The 12594-nt window shown below is 40.3% G+C and overlaps 1 protein-coding gene across 1 annotated transcript in view; it reads right to left on the bottom strand.

Annotated features, from left to right (window-relative positions):
* The window catches only part of FMN2 (formin 2), a gene marked incomplete at both ends in the record, with an annotated part of 325661 nt that overhangs the window by 140229 nt on the left and 172838 nt on the right, over nt 1-12594 (bottom strand). Inside the window, one exon of the mRNA XM_082854885.1 lies at nt 6658-6745. Within this exon, the coding sequence (XP_082711011.1) occupies nt 6658-6745 (88 nt within the window). The remainder of the gene's footprint in view (nt 1-6657; nt 6746-12594) is intronic.

Genomic DNA, 12594 nt, shown 5'->3' with positions numbered 1-12594 from the left:
TCCCGGGCAAGGCTTGTAGTGGAACCCCCCAGAGCCACGAAGGAGGAAAAAGACCGTCACATCCTCCCGGCTCCCTGGGTGGCCAATCTGGAGTTTCAAACACTCCCAAAGCCTGAAAACACACCTCATCCCCTAAGGATCCCAGGAAGGGGAGGACAACTAATACTGATTATGTGTGTGTGCTCATGTGCACGCATGTGTGAATGTGTGTGTATCTGTGTGTGTGTGTTTGTGTGTGAACGTGTATGCATGTGTTTAGAGGAAATAACTCATTTAATAGCCCTTTTTACTAGTAAGGAAAGTGAGGAACAGAGATGAAGAAATTTTCCCAGGTTTACTTACCTAACCAGTGGCAGGGCTGACATCCAAATCTGTCTTTGACTGGGTGGCTTAAACAACAGGAATTCAGGTCTCAAGGTTCTGGAGACTGGAACCGGGGCAGATTTTCTTCCTGGCTCACAGAGTCCTGGTCTCTCCTCCTCTTCTTATTAGGATGCTAATCCCATCATGGGGGTTCTGCCCTCTTGACCTCATCTAAACCTGATTATGTCCCAAAGTCCCCACTAAACACCATCACATTTGAGGTTAGGACTTCAACGCAGGAATGGGGGTGGGGTGGGATGGGTTGGGGCATGAACATTCAGTCCATAACAGAATCCAGGGAGCCTGGCCCCAGAACTCACGCCCTCATCATTGCTAGACTACACTAGAAAGTAGAGGGAAACCGAGGGAAGCAAAGACACTGAGAAGAAATAATATGCTTAGACAGTGAGTCTGAATGAAAGCAGGCACCCCCAAGGACCACACTAGGGGGATATCCTGTATTTCTCTACATACTCTCTGAGCAACTGGTACCTAAAAGAGAGACACAGAAAGTTCCACCTCTATGTACCACCAGACTTACAATAATCACAATATGCTTCAGTTATTTGATAACCTTAGCCCAGATTGCTTTTTCTATAAAAATTTTGTTTGGTTCAATCAAGAACAAGCAACTCCACTAATTAATAATTTTCTTTAAAATATTTTTACTCGATTCACAGATGTGAAAAAAAATCCACAACTTCATTTCTCTGAGGAACAGAGTCAATAAGCAAACAAGGGAATTTGTATAAAATGACACTTAAAGCAAGAAACCAAATTTGCTAAATTTATATTGTGCTAAGTTTTAAAACTCCATATTGGTAGGAAAAAGTGTTATGTACTCCTGCCAGTTCTGTTTTTGCATATTAATAGATAACACAGGTCCTCACTCTGAAACAAGCTAACATGAACTCGGAGTCAGGGGGACAGATGCCCTTATTAAGGGGAAGTCACGGACACACTTGATCTATAAGCCTCAATTCCCTTCACTGCAACATGGAAATTTACCCCCTTCCTCTGGACCATTTTACACAACTATCAGTAATAATCGGGGGAGGGGGTGGGGGTAAAATTCAAACCAATACTGAGTGCGTCTCTTTGGATCCTGATAGAAAGGTTTCAGAATGTGTATCCTGCTTGTCAAGAGCAATTATCTTTCTAAGCACCTGTTGCTTTATGTAATTCCTTCCTATACAGTTATCAGGAAGAGGCTTCTCAGCTCTGAGCCCCTTTGAGCCAGTGACCGAAGAGCAAAAGATGAGCAACATGATGCGGTTCCAATGAGGGGTGAGAGACAGACAGACGTCACTGGAATTTCTGATTTAAATCTAAAACATGTTATTGTCCTTGTAAAGTATCCTTAACTACATTTATTTATTTATTATTATTATTATTATTTTTTTTTTTTTTGCGGTACGTGGGCCTCTCACTGTTGTGGCCTCTCCCGTTGCGGAGCACAGGCTCCGGACGCGCAGGCTCAGCGGCCATGGCTCACGGGCCCAGCCGCTCTGCAGCACGCGGGATCTGCCCGGACCAGGACACAAACCCCTGTTCCCCGCATCGGCAGGCGGACTCTCAACCACTGCACCACCAAGGAAACCCCTTAACTACATTTTTTTAAAAATTTTTTTAAAAAGTGCTTGAAAAGCAATTATTAGGCTTAGAGACTGAAAACAAAAACAACCATGGTTTCATTTACCTTATCAACTATATTTCTAACAGAATACTAGTTAGTTTTACTTAATTAACCCCTTTAATTTCAAGTCACATAATTTTGATAAATCGCGTCTGAACGGGATAGAAATTTCAACAAGGACACAATTTAGTATTCACTGCCCTCGGCTCACAATACCAGCAGGCTTTAAACAGGACAGACATTCAAAAGAGGGAAGAAACCTGGGCCTTATCAGCCTGGGGCGGCTACTCCTGGGTGGACAGTGACACTTGTTTCCACGGGTGGGGCCATCAAACACTTTCTTAGGTGCCCCTTGCTACTGTATCTGTAATCGATGTTGACATACGTGTACCAAGGGAATGTAACAGGGTACGTGAGCCACTTAAGGGTTCAGTATTTGGGGCACCTGCACCTCAGGGTGGTGGTGGTGCCCCTGTGGCCTATAAGAAGGCCACACTCCAGAGGCAGCTCCTGCAAGGTCCTCAGCCCTCCGATAGATGAGGCTTGCACATTTGTACACGAATACGTGAAACTAAGGGTATAAAAGGTCTGTGGATTAGCTGAAATCTCTTAGACATGCCCCAGCCACCTCCGTCCACAGGCTGAGCACGAGACACCCCGCAGAGTGAGTCTACAGCTGGGGTCCTTAAGGAGGCCACCCAAGGCTTTGTCCCGAAAAGCCCTGGTTGCGGCCCTGGCTGCGCTGGATTTCCAGCGTCTCCGGCATACCGAGGGCAAAAGATCGCTCCCTCTGTGATGGGTCTGTATCGGTGCAGAGCAAACCTTTCAGGCAAGATATTGGTGAGAGGACCTCCAAGCACCGAAAGCTAGACAACCTCAGGGTTACAGTAACCCTACTGGCCAGGGTTTAATAAATATCTAAACAAGAGAGAATTAGATCAGAAACTGCTTCGTTTGATCTGGTGGCAGGGTCACCTTACTACTTGTGTGCCTGCAAAATGTCCACTTAGCACTTGTTGTCCAGGCGGTATTATTAATGGCACCCCTTCCACTCTCAAAAGTATCCCAGTCTGGATGATGAGCCACGTGGACCTTCTACCCAGTAGTGAGACTGGAGATGGGGGGTGGGGAAGCTGAGCCTTATGAAATTCAGAATTCCTTTACAGCTACTATGATCTACCAAAATGCGAAGACCACACTGACTGCTTATGGGTCAAAAGTTATACAGAAAATTCAATTTATTTTCACTAAACTACAAATCTGTAGATACTCTCATAATACCAATTTCTGGGAATAATACTAGATTATTTAAAGGAATCCTCCAGTTGAGAACAAATAAAAATGCTGGATAAAATATATTTGTAAAATATCTTAAAGTCTTCAAAGAGCTGACGAGATAGGAATTAGGATTCTAATCAAAAGGCAAGAGAAAGCCCTGAGAGAGGAGCTCGCTCAGAGCCTGCCTTTGCCCTGCCTGACCCAACAAATCTGAACTTCGTGCTGACAGTTTCTGGGGCCCGGGGCTAAATACAAAAGCTCAGGGCCCACCCAAAGTACAGATTCTAGACCCTCTTGACAATAAACTGGGACTCGAACGGCTACACACAGGGAAATCAACTCCTGCAGTGATGGACAGTTAGCCCTGCCTGACGGGGCCTCTGGAGGCTGATTTAAGGAGATCCTAAACCCAGATTTGCTCAGACCCCCAGCACAGACTAGGGCAAATCTCTGAAAAGTACCTTCATCCTAGAGTTTAAATTATTCTAAACCCTTGGAGTGGGAGTTTTCAGAAGTGCACACCATTTTCACTCTTCCCATCTAAAAATTGTTACAATATGCAGGATAATTTAGAGTTTACCAGGCACGTTCACAACTGCATCACAGCAGCTCAGGCCTCCATCATAAGCGCCACACACACACACACACACACACACACACACACACACACAGATACGGTGACAAGAGGAGGATCAGACCTTTGGCACCAATGACCCAAACCTCCCATCCTAATTACTCCAATGCGGCACTTTACAATAGAAATATTACAAAGGAAACTCAGCTCTAAGCTTTCCTAGAGTTATCTGACAGGGAAGAACACAGAGAAGAAAATCCCTGCAGTTTTTTACCATCTTACACATGCTTTGTTTTTGAGATGCCAGTGCTGGTTGTAGGAAAAGCACAGTCTTCAAGGAGCAGCATGTGCTGATGGGAGAGGAGGAGTAGTTAGTGAGGAGGGCTGAGGGCAGGTCAGTCTGTCCTATTAACAAGCTGCGCTATATACACTACCAAACGCAAAATAGATGGCTAGTGGGAAGCAGCCGCATAGCACAGGGAGATCAGCTCGGTGCTTTGTGACCACCTAGAGGGGTGGGATAGGGAAGGTGGGAGGGAGACGCAAGAGGGAGGGGATATGGGGATATATGTATACATATAGCTGATTCACTTTGTTATAAAGCAGAAACTAGCACACCATTGTAAAGCAATTATACTCCAATAAAGATGTTTAAAAAACAAAAACAAAAAAATTCTCAGTAAACTAGGTATTCAAAGAAACCTTAATTTAATAAAGACTCGGAAGACCACAATGAAAAAAATAAAATAAAATAAAACAAGCTGCGTGACATTGAGCAAAAGACACAACCACTGAAAGAGCTTAGTTTGCTCTTGTATAAGGTGACCCCGGAGGTCTGGTTACATCCTGTGGCCACTTTCACATCCAAACCAATTGATGTTTACACTTCCGTGGACTTCTCAGTGGAGGCACATCCTGACAGAAGTCAGTTCTACTATGGAGGCCACAAGTGATTTGCTCACGGACACCGCAATCTCGACAACACACAGCAGACTCGGGCTTCTGGCACCGAAAGGCACACACACACACACACACACACACATACACACACACACACACACACACACACATACACACACACCCCGAAAGGCACACACACACACACACACACACACACAGTTAGTTGACTCCTTTGCTCAGAAGGTTCTCATTACTAACTCAACCCAGGCAATATCCGATTGAAGGAAAGGACCATAGCATTAATTTCAGATTTCATTCCATGGCTTGACTGGGCTACATCTGCCAGCTTTAGAAAAGCAAATGTTTCTTGTTGCCGGCTTTGGCGTCCTGTTCTATGACAACGACCCCCAATGCTTCCACTTGAGAAAGCCTCCTCACCACCAAAGCAGCTTAATAAAAATTTAAATTGTGATTGTGCTACTCACGGATTGACAGGGCAGGACAAGCTTGTGCTATTTATGAATTATTCCACACATTATTTTAAGCCTACCAAAGAGAATCCACATTCATGCGGGGGTAAGCTGGAAAGCCAGGTAAATGTTTTCATGATTTTTAAACCATATTTTGTTAACAGGTAAACTGGCATTCCATTGGATAATTTAATCTGCTTTAAATCTATTCTAAGGCTCTGAACAGCTTAGGGGACATTTTGAATATAAATTTAATTCCTCTATTCACCTTCGGGCAATATCTTTCAGCACAAGTGTGATAGGACAATATAGCATAGGGATGCCTGTCAATAGTAAAGTATTAAAATACTACATGAAAGCCATTTTAAAAATGGTAAAAATCACCCTATTTCCAAATATAGAAAATATTTTATAAGCCTGGTTAAAGATATAAATTAAAACAACACCATAAAGAATAACAAAATATCATGCTATTACTGCTTCCATGCGTCTGGATCACCAACAATAACATAAACAGGTAAAAATAACTTGAAATTATCTTTGATGCTTATTACAAAAATAATTCGGTCCCCGTATGTGGAGAGAAGCCTGGCGGTTACACGCTCGTCATCCCAAGGAACTGAAAGGAACTGTCCTTTCAGTTCCCAAGGAACTGTCCAGCCTAAAAAGTTACACATGATAAAGCTTCTTGAGTGATTCTTTCAGCATCTCACAGCCTCTCGGAACAGGAGGATGAAGAGAATACGTCCCATCACTTACTCAATGCTTTAAAGGCACTGAGACAAGTGGTCATGCAGCCTCTTCAACAGTTTTGAGTTTTCATTTAATCACTATACATGGTAATCCAGTCTACTCTTCCACGTCTCTAATCATAAGGACATTTTAAAAACAACAACAATCAAAACATGCTTTCATGTAACTCGTACACTAGTTTTAGCTGATCTATTAGAAAATCTTAGGTTTATTCCTCTTCTTTATGTTAGCTCAGCAAACATCTGAGATTCACTCTCAGCATATTTTCCTCTCCTGTGGACTATCCTCCCCAGGTATCATCAGGGGCTGAGGCACGGCCCACATCTGGATCTCACCAGTGTTCACCAGTCCCTCTTTGGACATGGCACAGAGAAGTCAAATCAGGTACAGAGCACAGTGGGACTAGTATTTCTCATGAGTCAAAAATTAAATATTTGCTAATGCACACTAAACATGTCACATGAGAATCATGCTCTTAGCAAGATACAGAAATAACACAGAAGCCAAATTACTCGTAACCTTTCCAGAAACAATCATGGTAGAAAGTTTGGTAGCAGTTACAGGAAACATACTCATCTTAATCTACACAGAGAGTCTAAGTATGAAATAATTTTACCACTAAGCAGCACATCCTTTGGCCCAAATTTGAGTATTCAAAAGCTGAATTTTTATTTTTCACTTACCATGTTGTATATCTTTCATATCTAAGTGAAGGCTAGACATCAATATTCCAACTGCTTGTGACCTTTTGTTGCTTAGTAACTTGACAACCTGTTCAAGAAAGAAAGGAAAAGGGAGAAATGTTATTTGAACTCAGTGATAGGCTTAAGAGCATGTTATTTTTATCCTAAATGAAGAACAAATAACTTAGAACAGCTAAAGTACCAGAACTGATGTGAACAAGCTTTTGGGTTTTGCTTCTCCCGTCTTCAAAAGCCCTGCCTTTGCCCTGTTGTTCACCAGCAGCCTCAGCATCAGGCTCTTTACCTGCCTTGTAAGAGCCTGATCTGCCATCACTGAAATTTCTAACCATCTAGGAAGTTAGTTTGGTCTCTGTAAAATAACAGTTACACACCTGATCATTTGCAGCCTGAGATTTAAAAAGTGTTCTTTGTTTTTAAATGCAGAACCTTGAAACACTGGCCAATAAGTAAAGGGAAAAAATAAAAGTACGCAGAGAATCTGTGAGATCAGATTAGTTTGACCACAAAATAGAAAATGTGCTTTTATGAAGGTTTTTTAGAAAGCTCACTATTTTACTGGAATTTGCTCTCGTTTTGCATTTGGCCCACATTTTGGGAGGAACTTTCCAACTAATTAATTGTGATACAATCATCAAATCTAACGGGCTGTGTTAGCTCAATCTCAAATCCTTCCAGAGAGTCCGGAACAGTCAATCCACACAACCCATGAGAAGTTTCCTAACACAGATGTAGGCAGGTTTAAATTATGTTTTCTAGACTATAACACATCACTGATAAATCCTGCTTATGACACTATTATCTCAGATAACTGATCTTACGTAGAGCAGCAATTTCTACTTACTCTCAGCATTTTGTTATAAATTTGCTTAGAAAAACACTGGAGGAAAGGAAAAATGTTAAGGTCAAATTCCAGAAGTGACAGCTGCCCTAAGTTGATCAATTAGGAAACTAATAAAATAATCATGCCCAGCTGTCAAACAAATCACAGTGTAAGATAATATTCTCAACAGGAATAAGAGCATTCTTTGTTCTCTATCAGGGAAACGGGTGGAGAAAAAGACAAATCCCTTCCAGGAGAACCAACCGCAAAAACCCCACAGTCATTTCTGAAAGCTTCCTGAGGAAAGGGACATTAACACCCCACAAGAAGCAGCGCCTCCTAATAGGAAAGACATAGAAACTGATTCTCAGTTTGCTCTTTAAACATTTTATTTAATTCAGCTTAGAACTTGAATTTGAATCCATTCATACCTAAACTATTTTTATCAATAACAATTTCCTCTTCCGAGCTGAAAAAATAGAAACTTAATTTCAGAAAAGCAGAAGGCATGTATTCTGTTCTAAAAATGTTTCTAACTTCAAATAAATAGAATCTGGGTCTCATCTGTGCTACACTGAAAAAACTGCTTTTCCTAAGGTTTCCTATCTCCCCCCACCCCACCCCCCGCCGGTTCCTAATTACAATGAGCACATCTGCATCCGTATGTCGTCTGACCTTCCTGCTGTGCTGACATGTTTATTACACCCTTATAAAAATTCTGGTGAAAATTAATTTCTAACCCTCAATTAAAACTGGCGTCTGGAAGGCCTGCACAGGGAGCTCTCACGCCTACCACTGGGGGTCAATCACCCAAAGGGGAAGAGAGGGTCCTCGCACCTCCAACCGGGAAGGAGTCTCTACTTCCCCGGCAGGAGGAAGGGAGATGTTCTTACCGCCCAGCAACAAGCTCGGCCAATGGACAATGTCACAGCTCAGCCAATGAGAAACCTGAACTCCCACTTTCCTCCAATGAACTTTTATAGAGGAGAGCCCCGCCCACTGCCCCTTTTCTCTATAAAAGCTCCTGCCCTTTGTTCTCCGCATTTCCCTGTGGTCAAAAGCTTGAATTTATTTCCCCAATTACGATTCCCCTGGTTATTACCAAATAAACTCATGCTGCTGAGAAAACTGGCTATTTTATTTTTAAAGTTGACCCTCTGTACTCCAGGATTCCTGCCAGTCTGGCTCAGGCTTTTTTAAGGTGAACTATTCTGATTTCACATTAAATATTGGCATATCCCAGAGTTCTGCTCTCAGCTCCATATTCTCTTCAATGTATGACCTATATTTTCTCCTCCATCAACATGTATGCCTGCACTTATATAACTGTGTTCTTTTAACAGCATCTTAACCTCAGCAGTATCCTATTTTTCTAACAAATATCTCCACTTCAATTACCCACATAAACCTCCATCTGACATGTCTAATACCAAACTTGTCATCAAGCCCACCCCAAAAACCTACTCAGCTTCTCCTCTTTTATTCCATATGTTGAGATCATGCACCACGATTTTCAGTCCACCATCAAAGTTAGAAATCCAGAAATCATTCTAGATCCAATCCCCTCTCCTTCACCTGCATGTTCTGGTCTGACAAGTCCTGTCAGTTGTAAGTCTGCTCTATCCTTGAAATCTACCCCTTCCTCCCTAAATCTACTGTCAGCATTTACTTCTGTATTATAACTTACAGAGATCAATGCAAAGGATCCTAACCAGACTTCCCAGTTCTAGTCCAGTGGTTCCCAAGGTGTATTTCCTGCAAGAGAGGGCACCATAATCACCTGGGAACTTATTAAAGATGCAAAATCTCTGTCAGAAAGCTGTTAGTTAGAAGATCTAGGCAAAGAAAGACTCAATCAGCATTTTAAAAAGCCTTCCAGGTGATTATAGAATAAACAACGATTCTCATGTCTTCCCATCCATTCTCCAGTATTATCTCTAAAAGTGCTGCTATTTGCATGTCACTCTCTTGCCTTTTAAACCTGAGAGGCTCATAAATAAGGGTAGGTCACATAGCCTCTTCACAGACTGTTTCACAGTTCATACCTGAAACTTGCTTTTCCTCTTATAATTGAAATGAACTTGACTACAAACTGTATGTTACATTTAAATGCCAAAGATTATAGACAGGAATAATAATTATTGATCACCTTCCAAAAAGCATACATACAGGAGAGAACACATGTCTAAAAGGATCAGTTCCTCCACAGTTCCCCAGAGTTATTCAACCTAATATAAAGAAACCACCATCATCACTTCTCTCTCTCTCTCTCTCTCTCTCTCTCCCCCCCTTTAATACACTGAATAACAAGAACTTGAAGCTATCAAACTATAACATTTTAAGAATCCAGTGACCATATATATAATGGAGATGAACGAGTTGACTCTTACAAAATGATCTTAAAACGCTTAGATGAAAAGCAGAAAATACAGATTTAGCAAATTTGAATATTCCAGAAGGCAATCTACAGATTCAGTGCAATCCGTGTCAAAATGCTACAGTCATTTTTCACAGAAATAGAATAAATAAGCCTAAATCTGCATGGAAACACAGAAGATTCCAAATAGCCAAAAACATCTTTAGAAAGAACAAAGCTGGAGGTATCACACTCCTTGATTTCAAGCTACACAACAAAGCTACCATAATCAAAACAGTATTGTACTGGAATAAAAAAACAGACACACAGATCCACGGAACAGAATAGAGAATCCAAAGATAAACCTGAGTTTATATGGTCAAATTCATCTACAACAAAGGAGGCAAAAATATACAGTGGAGAAAAGACAGTCTCTTCAATAAATGATGTTGGGAAAACTGAACAGCTACGTGTAAAAGAATCAAAGTGGATTACTTTCTCACACCATATTCAAAAATAAACTCAAATGGATAAAGACATAAATATAAGACTGGAAACCATAAAACTATAAGAAAACACAGGCAATATGCTCTTTGACATCAGTCTTAGCAATATTTTTTTGAATATGTCACCTCAGGTAAGAAAAGCAAAAGCAAAACTAAACAAATGGGACTACGTCAAACTAAAAACCTTTTTCACAGTGAAGGAAACTAAGAACAACAACAACAACAAAAGGCAGCCTAATTGAATGGATGAAGATACATCCAAACAATGTATCTGATAAGGAGTTAATATCCAAAATATACAAAGAACTCATACAACTCAACAATAAAAAACAAAAAACAAGGGACTTCCCTGGTGGCGCAGTGGTTAAGAATCCATCTGCCAATGCTGGAGACATAGGTTCAAGCCCTGGTCTGGGAAGATCCCACATGCCATGGAGCACTAAGGCCATGCACCGCAACAACTGAGCCTGAGCTTTAGAGTCCACAAGCCACAACTACTGAGCCTGTGAGCCACAACTACTGAAGCTTGCACACCTACAGCCCATGCTCCACAACAAAAGAAGGCACGGCAGTGAGAAGCCCGCACACCACAATGAAGAGTAGAGAGCTGCCTCAACTAGAGAAAGCCCATGTGCAGCAACAAAAACCCAACACAGCCAAAAATACATAAATAAATAAATTTATTTAAAAACAAAACAAAACAAACAAAAAAACACCAACCAAACAACCTGATTAAAACACGGGCAAAAGACCAGAATAGACATTTTTCCAAAGAAGACATACAGATGGCCCCCAGACACATGAAAAATGCTCAACATCACTAATCATTAGGGAAATGCAAATCAAAACCACAATAAGATAACATCTCACACCTGTCAGAATGGCTATAAAGTCTGCTGTTATTTACTGTCAATTTCTCCCTTTTTGTCTGTTAATATTTTCTTCATGTATTTACATGGACCTACGTTGGGTACATATACACTTACAATTGTTGTAACTTCTTGGATTGATCCCTTGATCACTATTTAATGTCATTCTTTATCTATTGTTACAGTCTTCATTTTAGTCTATTTTGTCTGGTATAAGTATTAGTACCCCAGCTTTCTTTTCATTTCCATTTGTACAGAATACTTGTTACTCCCCTCACTTTCAGGCTGTGTGTGTCTTTAGATCTGAAATGAGTCTCTTGTAGATAACATATATATGGGTCCAGTTTGTGTATCCACTCAGCCAATCTATGTCTTTTGATTGGAGCACTTAGTCCATGTACATTTAAAGTAATTATTGATAGATATGTACTTATTGCTATTTTGTTAATTGTTTTTTTAATTAATTTTCATTGGACTATAGTTGCTTTACAATGTTGTATTAGTTTCTGCTATACAGCAAAGTGAATCAGCTATACATATACATATACCCCCTCTTTTTTGGATTTCCTTCCCATTTACATCACCACAGAGTATTGAGTAGAGTTCCCTGTGCTATACAGTAGGTTCTCATTACTTATCTATTTCATACATAGTAGTGTATATGTCAATCCCAATCTCCCTTATTAATTGTTTTTATAATTCTTTTTTGTTCCTTTCTTTCTTTGTTCACTTCCCTTGTGATGTGTTAACTATCTTATGTTTGGATACCTTTCTCATTTTTTGTGTTATCTAGTATAGATTTTTGGGTTGTGGTAACCATGAGGTTTATATACAACAATAACAATTTTTCTCTCTCTCTGTATATATTATATATATAAAATATATACACATATATATGTGTATATGTGTGTTTATTTTACTTTTTAATTTGTTTTTATTGAAGTATAGTTGCTATTCAATATTATATAAGTTACAGGTGTACAATACAGTGATTCCCAATTTTTAAAGGTTATGCTCCATTTGTAGTCACTATAAAATATTGGCTATATTCCCCATGTTGTATAATATATCCTTGTAGCTTATTTCATACCTATGGTTTGTACCTCTTATTCCCTTACCCCTTTATTGACCCTCTCCTCTTCCCTCTGCCCACTGGTAATCATTAGTATGTTCTCTATATCTGTGAGTCTGCTTCTTTTTTATTATATTCACTAGTTTCTTAGATTCCACATAAAAGTGATATCATACAGTATTTGTCTTTCCCTGTCTGATTTATTTCACCTAGCATAATGCCCTCCAAGTCCATTCATGTTGCTGCAAATGGCATTATTTCATTCTTTTTTATGGCTGAGTAGTATTCCATTT

The sequence above is a fragment of the Leucopleurus acutus genome (genome assembly GCF_964270905.1).
Source record: "Leucopleurus acutus genome assembly, chromosome: 14".
Taxonomy (NCBI): Eukaryota; Metazoa; Chordata; class Mammalia; order Artiodactyla; family Delphinidae; genus Leucopleurus; species Leucopleurus acutus.
This window is presented reverse-complemented; position numbering and strand designations above follow the sequence as displayed.